The 14,889-nt window shown below is 37.5% G+C and overlaps 1 protein-coding gene across 12 annotated transcripts in view; it reads left to right on the top strand.

Annotated features, from left to right (window-relative positions):
* The window catches only part of ncam1a (neural cell adhesion molecule 1a), a 274,017-nt gene that overhangs the window by 237,528 nt on the left and 21,600 nt on the right, over positions 1–14,889 (top strand). For 6 of the 12 annotated variants that reach the window (XM_042431412.1, XM_042431411.1, XM_042431414.1 and 3 more), the window contains 3 exons: positions 2,641–2,643; positions 6,599–6,723; positions 8,220–8,400. In XM_042431412.1, the coding sequence (XP_042287346.1) occupies positions 2,641–2,643; positions 6,599–6,723; positions 8,220–8,400 (309 nt within the window). The remainder of the gene's footprint in view (positions 1–2,640; positions 2,644–6,598; positions 6,724–8,219; positions 8,401–14,889) is intronic. The other 6 variants (XM_042431415.1, XM_042431417.1, XM_042431416.1 and 3 more) reach the window with 1 other exon arrangement.

The following is a 14,889-nucleotide window of genomic DNA, read 5'->3' as shown; positions in this document are numbered from 1 at the left end:
CCTGTTCATGAAGATCCAAATCACAGTGAAAGACCCTGGTAGATTGGTGGCTGCACAACTCCATGCTGACACTTAAGTGATTTTTTTTTTTTTTTATAATAGGTACCATATTGGGAGTAAATTTAGTTGATTGATAGTAGAATCATGACACCATATCATACACTGTGTTCAGTAATAACCCGTGCTAACGTTTTTTTGAAACTACGCTATGCTAACAACTTATGATGTCTTTGTCTCGTATAAAATTTACTGTAGGTACCATTAATGTTGACAACAAACTGGTAAATGCAACTGAAAACTCCAACCCAGTGGTAGATAGTACAGACGTATCTGCAATTTAACAAATATTGATGTCTTAAATTAGTCAAAGTTGCTAAACACTAATTTTGTCATCGACACTATTTTACCGCCTCATCTCCTACTGCCTTTATTACAACAATGGGGTAGCTGAGGAGGCTTGATTGTTTGGTGGGTTTAGATGAAATGTATGCTTTGTTGCTTGCTAAGGTGAGGTAGCTGAGGAAGATTGGTCGGTTTGTTTGGTGGCTCAAGCAGCATGCTTGCTAGTTTATCATCTTGTTTGCTGGCTATTGTTAGCTAGCGTGTTGTTAGCTGATAGTGATAGCTGGTGATGATATTATTTATATAGTGCCAAATCATAACAGAAATTATCTCAGGGCGCCTTTTATATAGAGCAGGTCTAGAGCGTACTCTTTATTTTTCAGAGACATTCCTCCATGAGCAAAAACTTGGTAACAGCGGCAAGGAAAAACTCCTTTTATAGACAGATGTAGATATGGATATAGATATAGGTATAGATATAGACAGAGGTGTATGCCTCTGTTGCTTTGTTGCTGCTTTTTTGTATCATGGCTCAAGCAGCGTGCTGCAGTGAAGGCCGGGTAGCTTAAAGATTCAAAGGCAGTTTAATGGGACATTAGGTCAGGGTTAGAGAATGGTGTCACCCGTCACAGGTGACTAGATTTATGATGGCACAGCTACCTAGATACCCACTGCAGGGCCTAATGATAGGTCAAAACATCATTTAGCATTTATACTGGTTTTCCACAGGAATGTTCATCCAACATTGTAACCTGTAACAGCTAAACACTACATCAAAATGTATTCAGTGTGCAAATAACACTTTTAACACTTATTAGTAAAACTTACAGTCGCCATCTTGGATTGTGCAATTGCCCCCCACTTTCTACTACCTACCAAGCTTATGTTTGCCTCTTTGCCATCAAATGTTAGTAAAAAACAATGGATAATCTTACACTGTAGACTTTGAATTTTTTTGAGAGCCCTCTCAATGTTTCTCAGTTTGTGTCTGTGTAGCTTAGATACAATGATACAGTTATGACAGTGCAGTTTGCACTAATCTTGTGAAGTCGGCCTGTCTATGCAAACAATAATGTAAAGGAGATTCATCTTCTTGCTGTGATAATGCGCACTTTATACAACCAGGTAATACACAGAGGCGGGCGGGCCTGCTTTGCCTGTTTCGAAAACCTCAGCAGCCAGTGAAGTAACAGAGGGGTGACAGTGATCAGCAACACTTGCAATCCCCCTCTGATATTTTATGGTTATTTTGTACTACTATTTTGTTACTACCTAAACTGACTTCTTTAATTTGTGGTTTCACACAAAACCTAAAGCAAAATTTGAGATAACAGTGTGCAGTGTGTAAACAAACATGGTTTGTGTATTTCATACAAGTTTAATGGAGTAATTGTTGCATGTCTATTGTTCTACTTGTGTCGCTGATGTCCTTGCAATGTCCCTAACTCAATCTCTACCTTTGAACAAACTTTTAATAACATTTGTCAGATAAGACAGCCTTGGCTTTACATTAGATTCAGGATGTAGTTGTTCATGTGCTCCAGCAACTACACAGTGTCACAAACGCTTTTAGACAGTCATCTGATGCAGACCTTATTTCTCCTGATGTTTCATGTGTTTACTGTTGTCTGCTGTGTTGTGTACCATATTTAGTTGGCATGGTATGTATTCCCAAGGATGCAGAGTTTCCTCTGTTCTTCTTCGGATTTATTGTTTGTCCCAAGGGCACCAAGCATATGGCTGCATTTTCCTTATCTTTAATTTGTCTTTAATGGCCATTATGGTGTTAGAGCGGACCATAGTTCAATTTCACATTGGGCATTAATGTTGCTATGTAAAAAAAAAAAAAATAGAATGAAAAAAAAATCAGAGGAAAAACTGTTGATTATCTGGATGCATGAAGCAATTCTGGGTGTTCAGTTTTGGTTGTGTTAAATCTATATGTTAAAATCGAAATCAGTGTATTTGTTTGTTTATTTATGCTGTGAAATTCTACATATTTTCAACAACCAAAACTAAAAAAAACTGCAACTGCTTCATATATTCAGCAACATGTTTTTTATATGTATTCAAAAAAAATCTGTTTATCTATTTATGTGTTTCTTTTTGTTGTTTGTGTTCTTTTTGTATCATTTTGTCTTTAACATTCTCCTTCATTTTGTTAATTTTGTTGACCTTCTCATCATTCCAAAAATGTTTTGTGTGTTTCCCATGTCGTCCCTCCCCCCAACCCAATCATGTGACTTTGTCATGTGGCTCTTGCATGGTGCTGATGATGTCGTCTTCGCTGGCCAACAGAAGGTAATTTTTTTTTTTTTAGTTTGAGATTACAAGATCAGTAATGATCGTTCAGAAGACATTTGTAAAATTAGACTCATAGATGAGGCACACTTTCAGTTTTATTTGCCAATTTTTCATCCATCTCTATGCCATTCTGTAAACATGTAGTAAATATTTAGTAAACATACACTACTTCATTTCAACAGTATTTCATCTCCAGTCATCTTATGACTTTTCTTCTTGCCAATTATGCTTTTTTATCATTTTCCATCGCAATCACAAAGTAACAATTCAAGACTATTCTCTTGTTAGTGCCTTGTTAAAGATTCATACTGTATGGACAATCTAATAATATATGAAATACAAACCAGGGCCACATTCTTTGTATCGTGATTAATTGAGCTCAGTGCCTTCTGCTTGCATTTACACCTACATTACTGTATCATTATTTTTGTCCTTATACAGATAAGATATTCAGATACAGATTGCATCTTAATACCAAGTAGAAAAAGGGTCCCCAGTGCTAGCTAAGATGTAGCTGAAACTATTCGACTCAAACTGCAAAAGTGCAGGTTAAATAAGCCCAACTTAAATAACAAACTTTTAAAACTTTCAAAACTTTTAATTTTACTCATCTGTGAACTCACATAAGCATTCACATATGGCTGCTCCTTTCTGTAGAGGCACCAAGAAAAATGTAATCTATGTTGGATGGATTACTAAACTCATACCACTGGAAAGGAAATGTATACATCTTTAAAACACACCAAAATATGTTTGTTTTAGTAAATTGCAATGATGCAACAAGAGCTATAGATTCAATTGTAATTGGGCTCACACATTTCATTCCATTGTTTCGTTTTTTTTTTCATTTGATCTTACTTTAGATTAGTTCTCTCACTTTGGTTTTATCAGAAGCCAAGATTGTTCCAGCCAATCAATACGTTATGTGACTTGCAAAGAATCAGGCACAACAGGGTTAGTACAGTTTAATTTAATCCCAACACACTTCATGTCATGTAATTGTTAATTCTCCAGTGTATTTTTTTCTTGTTGTGCTTGTTTATATTCGACCTTGACTAGAAACAGCCTAGCTTTTTTTATCCTAACTTTAAATTGTACCATAATTTGCTTACAGGTGGCATTAAAGGTCAAATTGGAGATTTTACTTTGTGAAACCTGCATAGTCATTACATTAAAAATGTATTGTTATGTTTTTTGCCATTGTATTTTGAATTGCATTTATACAAGAGTACCTTCACAATGTGCCACCTATTGTAATCTGCATCGCATGCACTGTTAAACGTAGCCCACATACTCACCCATGAAACTAATTTCTATTTTACTCCGAATGATTTACTCTACAGTAGCTATCTGTGTTTTACTGAATGGACTCACAGCAGCCCATTACATTACTGCTGCATGCAAGTTTATTTCCTCTTTCTTGTTGCATTCTTCTTCTTGTTCTGTTGTTTCCCAATGAAAATGCTGTTTGTGTCTGCATGTGTCTGCATCTTTGGTGTCTTGTTGGTACTTCCATTTCTACATATACATGCTAAATGCAACAGTATTGAAAGGTATGGCAAAGGCTTTGTAAAGGCTACTGGTGTCGCATTCTTTCTTCACAATAATTGATATCAGTATTGGTGCAAACGCGGCTGTTACATTAAGATTTTCAGCATTAAATATTGCATCAGAAGGAATTATGAACCCACACCACTGACTAAAATAATGTCTGTATCCCACAGCATGTTTTGTTTCCTATAACTCATGTTCAATTCTAACCACTTACCTCTCAATGTATGCTGGAAGATGAGGGAGGATGCTGTATTAGGTCGGGCTACACGTGGAACCATGTCCGTTAAACATGTGTCAGTGTGAGTGCTCCACATGTTGCCCCTCCTCATGTTTAGCAGTGCCCAAAATATCCAGCCTGCATGAAAGAGCTTCTCATTCTAACAACCCCTCTCTCTGTTTTAGCCTCAGAAATAATGTACCTAACCCAGAATGATGCTCATGAATAACAATACTGAATGTACTAATGTCTACTTGTCCCCATGTTTCTGCTGCGTTTACTAACTAATAATGTCTGATTCATTCAGCATATGCCATGCTCACTCCAGTCTAGTTGAATGCAGTTTTCAGGCTGTGCGCTCAGATGATACCATATGATCAAGAAGAAGTGCCTTCATGCATTCTCATTCACAACCACTAATGTTGTTTGAAACGTTAAATACTGTGTCTGGAAATGTGAACACTGACATCTTTTTCTGTGTCCATTTGAAATGTATGCAAGACTTTAATGTTTTTTTGTTTTTCCTTGCCTACTCACTGATTTGCTAGCAAAAGGCATGTATGTAAATCTGCATCATGTGTTACATAATATAAGATTATGTAAAGACTTTTTTTCTTTCCACCTGCTCATAGGCAGTCAATATCAAATTGCTAGCACAGGACAAAGGCTGAAGTCAGTTGAATAATATTATAACACGGCCGACTGTGTGTAACCAATTTGTACATAATTGATGAATTTGGGTTGTTAGCCTCCTCCCTTACAGCCCTTACAATGGCATGGGAGTAAAAGCCAGCATCACTCCACATGCACACAAAACACCTCGACCGTCCATCCCACAAGACTATGTAAATGTTATTAAAAGTAATAGAGTAACATGTCCAATCAGTCTGTACAGGCTCATTAGCTAGCAACCCAGAAGCCATTACTCTGGAGGACAGAGCAGATAATGAGGAGCCACAAGGAGAACAACACTTCAGCGATGGTTCTGAGGCAACCACACTGCCCTCTGTCCATGGATATATAATAAGAGTTGGATAGGGCGCCACCGCTCAGCCTTGCAGCTAATTTTTCCCAGTGGCCACTCGCGGCACTGCAGCGAAAAATCCCCCTGCGGCCCAAAAAGGATTTTCCCCATAGACCACCATTGTAAAAGAGACATCTGTAAAACTGTTGACAGGATGCCTCAAACTGCAACCAACATCAATTATGACTCTTTCTATTATGAACTTTTGATCCATGGAGGTTTTATGTTTGTAAAACTTTCCTCGAGCTGAGAAAAGCGATTTAAAAATCTGTGATGTTATCACAATGTAAAGTCTATGGGCTGAGCGGGAATTCACGGGCGGGGCCAGCGGGGGAAACACTACTGTGCATATTCAGTGGGCCGCAAACTCTGAAGCAAGCCCGGAAGCTAGAAACTTTTTTTGGCGTAAGTGCCAGGCGAGCAACTCCTATAGGACTGAATGGGCGCCATTTTTAGTCCGGTATCCAGCTCTCATAATATATCCATGCCTCTGTTCCCCCATGCTGCCTTAAAGTGATATTCCACCCCAAATCTATATTTGATGTTCAAATATTCACTTACTGTAGGCTTGCCTGTAGAAAGTGTAGTTATATTATCATCATCAGAGCAGAGTGACTGTGGTCAGCTCATGTTGGTTCCAATATGTCCTCTTATCTAAACAGTAATAGATGTTCTCAATGCCTTTAAAAATGAGCCATATTAGTGTTTTCTGATCTGACACCCACATGGGCAGGATAACATAATTTGTCAGTGCCTTCTAAAACCATTACAAATCACCATTTGAAAAATGATTCATTTCTGATTGGATTTAAAGAGGTCATTGTCTGTGACATCGTGAAAACTCTTAATAACCTTACCCAGCCTTAATAACACTAGTTAAAAGTCCTCTGATTGCCATACTTGTAACAATTTGATGAAAAACATCATAAAACAGCACCACATTCAGGTGTTTGATAGGTAGAACTGGCAATCAATTCCTACAGTTAAACTGCCACTCAGTTTTAGCTTAGCTGACCCTGAAGACACAAACATACTTGAACACAGGACGAAAGTTAGAGGCCCAGTTGGTTGCTTGTGTTTAGAAGCTAAGGACGGTGTTCATGCAACAGCCAGTTTTTATGTTAACTAACCATAACCCTGTGGTTTGTCCTGTGTAGGGGAACCAAGTGCCCCCAAACTAGAGGTCAAGGTCCAAAACAGGGGCAATTCTCTTAAGGTCAACTGGATCAAGCAAGATGATGGCGGTTCCCCCATTAAACATTACCTGGTCAGATACAAGGCTGTGAGTATACTGAGCAAGGAGGTAACTTGGTACCACTTTGCTGTTTTCAATTTTGTTCAATTCATGAACACTACCACATTTCTGAGTTTAGAACCACTGTTGGACATCACAGTCAAATAAAACCAACCCCTTTAAAAACAAACATCCTTGTAAATGTGTGAAAGGAATGCCAACAACTCCCATGAATCTTTTCATGAAAGCTAATTTTTGTACCTTGTTAAATAAAAAATTTTTCCCCAAGTGACCAAAGTGTACTTAAAAAAGAAAGGAAAACAAGAGCATAATAAATGTACTTCTCAGAACTCCTCTGTCAGATTCGAAGGTATGAGATAACTGCTTTTCAAACTACTATACCACAAATATTGCATACATTGTGTGAATAACAGCTCTGGAGTTGTTCACGGTCACCGATAGAGCTAGAGTAACATTCTCACCCTGCTTTTATTTCTTGTACTAAGACACTTCTGTTTTTATTGCACAGAGACAACATTGAATTGATGTCCTCATCTAACGCTTGGTTAGACAGCAAACATTACAAATTCTCAAAATGCTGGAGATTTTCTTTTACAACCAAAATACAGTAATCTTCTCAGGCAGCAGTTGGCCTGTTTAAATCTAACTGCACCTTTAACTTCATACTTTAACCCTTTCATGCATGAATTATGATAACCTCAGTCAGGATTTTTTTCCTAAGTGTTTTTATTCCTCTTTAGGCATGAAAAACACATTTTTAAAAGGAGTTTGTCCAACTTAGAGGACAGATGACTAATTAAAATCAAAACTTGGAAATTTTAACAATTGTATTACTCCTTAGTTGTTACTTGATGTTACAAAATTTTATTTACCTGCAAAATTTTATTTACCTACAAAATTTTATTTATGTTCTATAGTCTATTACTATAGAAGGATTGGCAATATAGATTCCTGAGCTGTGGAGCATTCCCGGCCGGCAGGCAGCCATCTTGGTTTTGAGAAATTTGTGCTGCACTTACAAAGGCTGGCCAATGGATGGCAGTGTATGGGATAACACACTAGAGTCCACTGTGTTGGCTGATGTGCAACTATACCATTAAAACCTATGCATATATAAGAAAACGGCTTTTGAATAGCTGTCCACTGTAGTGGCCACTATGCATGAAAGGGTTAAAGTACTGCTCAATAACCAATCAGATTTACCTTCCTTAAGTAATGATTTTTACTCCTTTTGGAACTACATAGTAGGATTATTGGCAAATGTTATATATAGTAGATTATTTCCCATTTTACATGATTCCTGTGAAAAAAAAAAGGTTCTACAAATTCAGTCATCTGAACCATGATAATCTTTGGTAAAACAAGTGAAACTAAAAAAAAACAACACTGTAAACCCTCTAATTGTTCAGCTTGTGAAGTTATCAAAGAACACTGCACTCCACACGCAGCTTGAGAAATGGAAAAAGTCATTCTCAAATAATCTAAAATGACCCTTTCCTCTATTCTCTATATTGCTTTCTCAGAAGCATGTATCTGACTGGAAACCGGAGATCCGCCTTCCTCATGGCAGTGAGTATGTGGTTTTGAGTGGCCTGGACTGGAATACAGAGTATGAGGTTCGTGTGGTGGCAGAGAATCAGCAGGGCAAGTCTGAGCCAGGAATCCTCTCCTTTCGAACAGCTACAGAGCCCACTACCATCCCAGGTACTATTCCTATCATCCCACCTCTAGCATCAACACACACCAGCCACAGTGCACAAAGGCTTCCACCGTGACCAGAAAGGCTCTATTATTTGGATCCTAGACTAATACCAGGTGCTTATTCAAAGCTCGTTGGCTACAAGGTCTGACATGAATCATCCTCTCTGTCTGTCATATTGGGGGAGATGTACTGTTTTTTACTCTCCTTATTGGTTCAGTTCATAACAAAGTGGAAATACATGGCACAATCCCTACTGAAGTTAAAATCAATCGTAATATTGTGGCCTATACAATAAGTTTGAAATGACGGGAGTCAGCACAGTCTCACAAAACTATGTAAAATAAGCACTAATTGAAATGCAAATGAGGTGTCACAGACATGAATAATGTGAAGAATATTTTTTCTCCAGCATGACATTTTTATCACATGAAAAGTTTAATTAATGAATACATTTAGAAACGTAAGCCCTTGTTTAGGATTTTGATTAGATTAAGGTTTGTTTCAGGGAACTGAACTAAAACATTTCGAACAGCTGCGTTTACATGCGCGCTATTATAGATGAGCTGTGGCTAATGAGATGTTGGCATGAGAGTAGGTACTTATAAGACTGTAGGATTATTATTCTTATTCCGTTGCTATGGAGCAGATAGCAATGAGACATCCCTCTACAGTACTTTACAATTACAGAGGTTATATGCAGAATCGAATATGAAAATAGTATGTTTTGCAGAGACAGACTCATAGCGCTTGGTAGCTCCATTTGAGGCACATGAATGCTGCTTGTAGTCTAAGGAGTGTTCATAAATGACAAAAACAGTCGAAGAGACTGAGTGAATTGTCTTATTAGAATCAACTTTATGTACAGTGTGTATACATGCAAGGAATTTGTTGTTTTCAGTACTATACTGTACAGGAAGATACACAAAGACATGCAGCTACACAAAAGTATATTTTACATACAGTATGTTTTCATTTAGTAGTTAGGTTGCCATATGTGCGTCAATAGTTGGTGAATAGTCAGATAAAGCTATGTGATAATTTGATGAAAAAGGGTGTAGTAAAGTTTATGGTACAACCAAACCCCAAACTCAAGTCTGCATGACTACTGACTGGTCTTGATGCCAGGTGATCTTTGTATAGTAGCTCAGTACTGTAGCAAGCAGTTTTAGGTGCTTGTTATTTTGTACATTTGATTAAAGTCTAAATTATAGTATTATGATTTTAATATGTAGCTGTTATGTCAAGGCATTAGGTGGGTTGTAGTCCAATACTCTATACTCTACTGTGTGGAAATATTTATCATATTTGTTGGGTCCCACCTGTCCCTGTTGGCAATGCCGTTCTAGGATTTTTGAATTCAGTTTTAAAATAGCAACACTGACAACAACAAAAAACGTTCATGTCAGTAAAAATACACAAGCTGTGACTTGAAGCAGGCTCACCTGATGCTAATATTTATTTTACCCCTTGGCCTGGACTGTCTGTCTTTCTACTGTTAATGCCAACCTTCTGCTTGTTTCCAGTTATGTCTCCCTCACCTAATAGTTTCCACTTGGAGAAATACATTTTTCAGTTTTTTTTCATGCACAGAGCCCCTTATTTGCATTTTAAAACACTCACTTCACAAAATTTCAGAGGCCAGGCTGCATAAGATAAACAATAACTATTGAATCCATATGAGGAACAGAAGACTATTCATTCCTCTTCCTTGCTGCTCTACTGGTGCAGATATAACAAAGCATCATGACAGTAGTGTCTATAAGGCAGCCGTTGCTGCTCAGGTTCAGTGAGCAATAACGTCGGAGCAGGTATCAGTCAGACCAGGAGGACTTTGTCCAGTTAATACCAAATCCCTGTCTACCCCGGTGGTCACGGTCAGCCTTTTCTCTGTTGTTGTGTTGTGTATAAGATGCATTTTTTAACTTGGGCTGCCTCCCCATCGCACTGTACCTGGCTTATAAAATAGTTGAAACATCTGTACACAACTGTTTTTCTTTCTACTGAAAAAGACCTACTTCTTTCTCTCTGTATCATCCTGTCTTTCTTCTATCCATACCTTCAGTTTCAGGGCTTTCTTGCCTGCCCTCTTCTTCCTTCTCAAGAGTTCTTCATAGCTTCAACCATATTTCCATTTAACTGTCAAGTAAGCATCAAGGAATCCAATAAAATGACTCTAATATTACAAACTAGATTTGAAGAAAATTAATTTGTGTCCTACATGCCAGAAACACATAAGGAAGAAATGAGAGCATAATTCCTCAAAATTGATTAGTTCTGGGAATTCATAATGTTTACCATTATCTCATGCTTTCAAAGCTAAGTAATTATCCACAATATTCTAGAAACAATGTATTATTGATATTTTAGTGTACCGATGTAAAGACAAGAGAAAGACAAGAACAAAAATAAACATACAATTAGAATAGCTGAAAGAAAGACATGCAATAAATTACCCTGGTAAAATTACAACACATTCCCAATTTCTCAACAAAGCCCTAAATCCCAAAACTAATCTGTGGTTGAAAATAGTCCTCAACAAGTGGATGATTTACTCTTGCTTGATTAATGTAAAAACTAGCTGTTTTTGGAAATTACTCAGCCTTTTTGAAAAATAAACAGTATATTTATTCTGTTTATATTTATATATCTTCAGTAAGAACACTTTGGCTTGGGGCTGAAAGGCACTGAAAAGGTAGCATTGTCAGAAAGTACTGAAAGATAAACTTAAATAATTGTTTTGTTTTTTCATGGGATTTCTTGAGAGTAAGATAAATAAGCAATAATAATCATTAGACAATATAGATATTGTTGTTTTTTTTCCTTTTACCAATTTGGAATGAACAGTTCCCATAGGTGAAGTAGTGGCAGAGAGAGACAGTGTAGATAGACCAACTGGTAGAACATGATCCCTCACTGGCTTCCCGCCAGTAAACATTGACAGTTGTGTTTCATGGAGCGCCAAGCCAGAAGACCCACTGACGGGGATTGAGGCTGGTTCTCTACAGCTGTTGTTAAAAACTTTCTTGGATTCTTTTTGGGTTTTTTTTCCCAATTTTATAAACTCCTTCATTTTTCCATATTCTCTTATACTTTTATTCTTTCTCTCAGCCTCTATCTTTCACTTCCACTGCCAGGTTTAGTGGGTCTCACATTTCAGGGCCTGTGACTGACCTGAATATACAATGTGTGGCCTAGTTAGGTGGGGATGCAGCCCTTACACTATTTGCATGGTGCCACTTACAGCTGGATTAATTTTGTCTGTACTTTACTGGAGACCCTAAAAAGCAATTGCTGCCAGTGCATGGCACATAAAGAAACCAGTTATTTTCTTCTTCATGCGCTTGCTGGGCACCAGCCATATAGCAGTGGGAGGTTTGGATCACTTAAGAAATTACCAGACTAACTTCACATGGGTTCCATCCAAATCAGTCCCCATTTAATTTATATTTTTTTGTTTTTTACTTCCAATTTGCTACAGTGTTTTTTTTTTGTCTTCACTTCGAGGCACGTGGGAAATTGCTGAAGGTTATTTTTAGCTAGAACATCTGCATCAGTAGGTTTCACAGCTGTTCTTGATAATGTTGACTTAAAACAGCTGCTCTTTTATAAATATATACTGGCTCTATGCGCTAAATTGGCACTGCAATACAAATTGTGAATGCAGGGTTGATCCAAGGTTAAGTGTCAATCTGTTTAAATTGGTTTTGTTTTTTCATTTTTCAAACACGTGCTCAGAAAGCAGTCACACACGCAAAATGCTACAAAAACATATTGATCCAAGTGGTTTAATTGCATTTTAGAATGCATCAGAATCCCTAAAAACGTCCTAGTTGTAAGTCAACTTTCTTTTCATCAAAAACCTTGATATAATTTGGCTTGTGTAATTTCTGTTCTCTGCAGGTATAGCTGGGCAGCATTTGCATGTCACAGACTTACCAAAGAAAGGTAAATGCTGTCCAGCTGTGGCGAGATAAAACATCATCATAATTCTCATAGTGTTGTTCCAAATAAACACAGCCTTTGTAAATTTGGTGATACAGATATAAAAGTGGCAGGTGTTAACAACTGATCCATCCAAATCTCCCCAGCTAAGGTTGACATTGGAGTAAAACTACAAAAAAAAAAAAAAAAAAAAACAGCTATTAACTTTTGCAGTTTTGATAACATGAGATCATGCATTCATCCATGTCATGGACGTGACTTTCATTACAAGCTTCTGTTGTGGATGTGTGGTTTTTGCATGGGCCATTCTCCCTGCCATGACCAGTGGTGTAGTTGTAGCTTCAGGAGTGGCTCAACTGCGATTATTGTCCCGCCCTCTCCTTGTTACATGTGTGCACATTCACACCAACCATCTTGTCTGGTGAAGTACTCTTATATAGTAGTAGACATCTTAGTGCTTGTATCACTGGAAAAAAACAGGTGTTTGCTTTTTTTGTTACACCCATAAAATGTGCATATTTTAGGAGATGACTGGCTTTTTCAAACCAGTCTTTTAGAAATGTAATCTTCTACTTAATTTGTAGGAAACGTAATACGTCTGGATTACATCAGCATCACGAGCAAACGTTTCTAATGAATGTATCTGCAAAGTTGCTAAAGCATAACTTGCAATGCACCTAATTTATGAGTATAATGCTGTTATTTTGTCAATAATATGCTGCAGCAGCAAACCAATCCAGCATCACTATTCTACAGGCTAATGAGGGAGCTGCTGATTGGATACTGAATTGATTGTTTTTTTGTCAGTCAATATACCAGCCGTTGGGTCTTGCTGTTTAAGAGACACATAACAAAATCTAGAGGCCCTACTGTGTCCATAATTTTTTCCATTAATGACCTGATGGTTGAATTAATGAGGCTTTTATCAGGCACTTGAAGTGTAGGAATATACTTGGGTTTACTTCACATTACACCACTGGCCATTATTAATGAGAGATAATAGCCTGACTCTTGTGGATGTGTTCTCGCATCCAGGTTGTCATCTATCTTATCCAAAACTCTGCTACTGATCAGCACCATGGCTGATTAAATACTCCCTTTGTTTATACTGAACTTTAAAGCAGAGATGTTGGACTGTGGTGTGTGTGTGTGTGAAATTTCTCCCTTTATGTTTTCACTCCCCATTACCTTAATTTCTGTGACCTTCCATCCATGCCTGCCATGAACCACGTGTCATTTGCTGTGCTACTAACATGCTATGACTTCTTTTTACGTTGATCCTCTAACTTAGACTTCCTTTTTTATTCCTCAGTTCGGTCTCTAATAACCTTCCACACTTGTATTTCTGTATTTCTGACCTATTTTTCTATCTCTCTCCCTCTTTTCCCTCTTTCTCACCTGCTTCCCTTCTCTCCGTGTCCTCTTCCTGTATCCATGTGTGATCTTCTCGGGCACCTATGGACCATGACATTGTCATACACACAAATTTCTTTCTCTGTGTTTTTTTTTATTTATTATTATTTTTTGTTTTTCTTGTCACACTTTATTGCTATGGATATTAAAATATATATTTGTCGCCTGTGGTTGGTCAATAACCTCAGCTACCCTCGGTTGCCGATGTGTGACGTACAGTCTGGCAGCTCTTCTGCTGTCAATGCTGACTGTGCTCTGGCTCGCATAAACTAATTTCATTCAAGGAGAAAGGATAGTCTGAGCCTATAAAATCCTTTGGCCTGACTCCTTTGCTTTCTATGCCTTTTGACCCTTGTGCAGCCACACACAAGATAAAAAAAAAGAGTCACATTGGTTTCATGATGTTATTACAGGGTGCTCAGTACTTGCATCATTCTCAAATTTTGGGGGATTTAAATTCTCATAATATTTTGTTTTCATCTGTTTTCATGTTGTATATGAATAGAATCAGAAAGGGAAATTTTAGAGGGTTTTGTCAATGTTACAAGTTGGACTTGGGTGCTCTATTGGGATATAATGTAGACAAAGTATATTCACTTTGTTTTAAATACGTTAGTAACACATTCATAATGCCTTAATGCTATCTTAAGAGGAGTGATAAATGGAATAATTCCCTTACACTGTTTGATTGTGTCTACAATGTTCTGACCGGAAATGGCAATTGTAAAGAGACTTTTATTTTGGAATTTATTGCCTATTAAACAGACACATCATTCCACTGTCACATCACAGATGACATAAAAGCATGAACACTGCATGAAAGCTGGCACAAGGCATGATCCAGTATTCATGAATGCTATGCAGCTGCTTTGAAGCTCCCCAGTCAAGCATTATGAATGTGTTAACCAGGTGATGAGTAAAAAAATGTGCCTAATTTCTCTTTTTTAGATACAAGCTTGAAATATCCCATTGTACAAAATGAGGAAAGATAACATTTCCATAGAAATTTAATATTGGTTATGGTCAGAGTATTCATTCTTCAAGGCACTTTCTTAATTCTCGTCAGTTTCAGATACATTGTTATGTAAACGCCTTTTCAGGATAGGACAGAGGGTTGTGCAGAGATGTTTTGTGAC

The sequence above is a fragment of the Thunnus maccoyii genome, chromosome 13 (genome assembly GCF_910596095.1).
Source record: "Thunnus maccoyii chromosome 13, fThuMac1.1, whole genome shotgun sequence".
Classification (NCBI taxonomy): Eukaryota; Metazoa; Chordata; class Actinopteri; order Scombriformes; family Scombridae; genus Thunnus; species Thunnus maccoyii.
The sequence above is the reverse complement of the archived record's forward strand: the minus strand, read 5'-3'. Positions and strand labels throughout refer to the sequence as shown.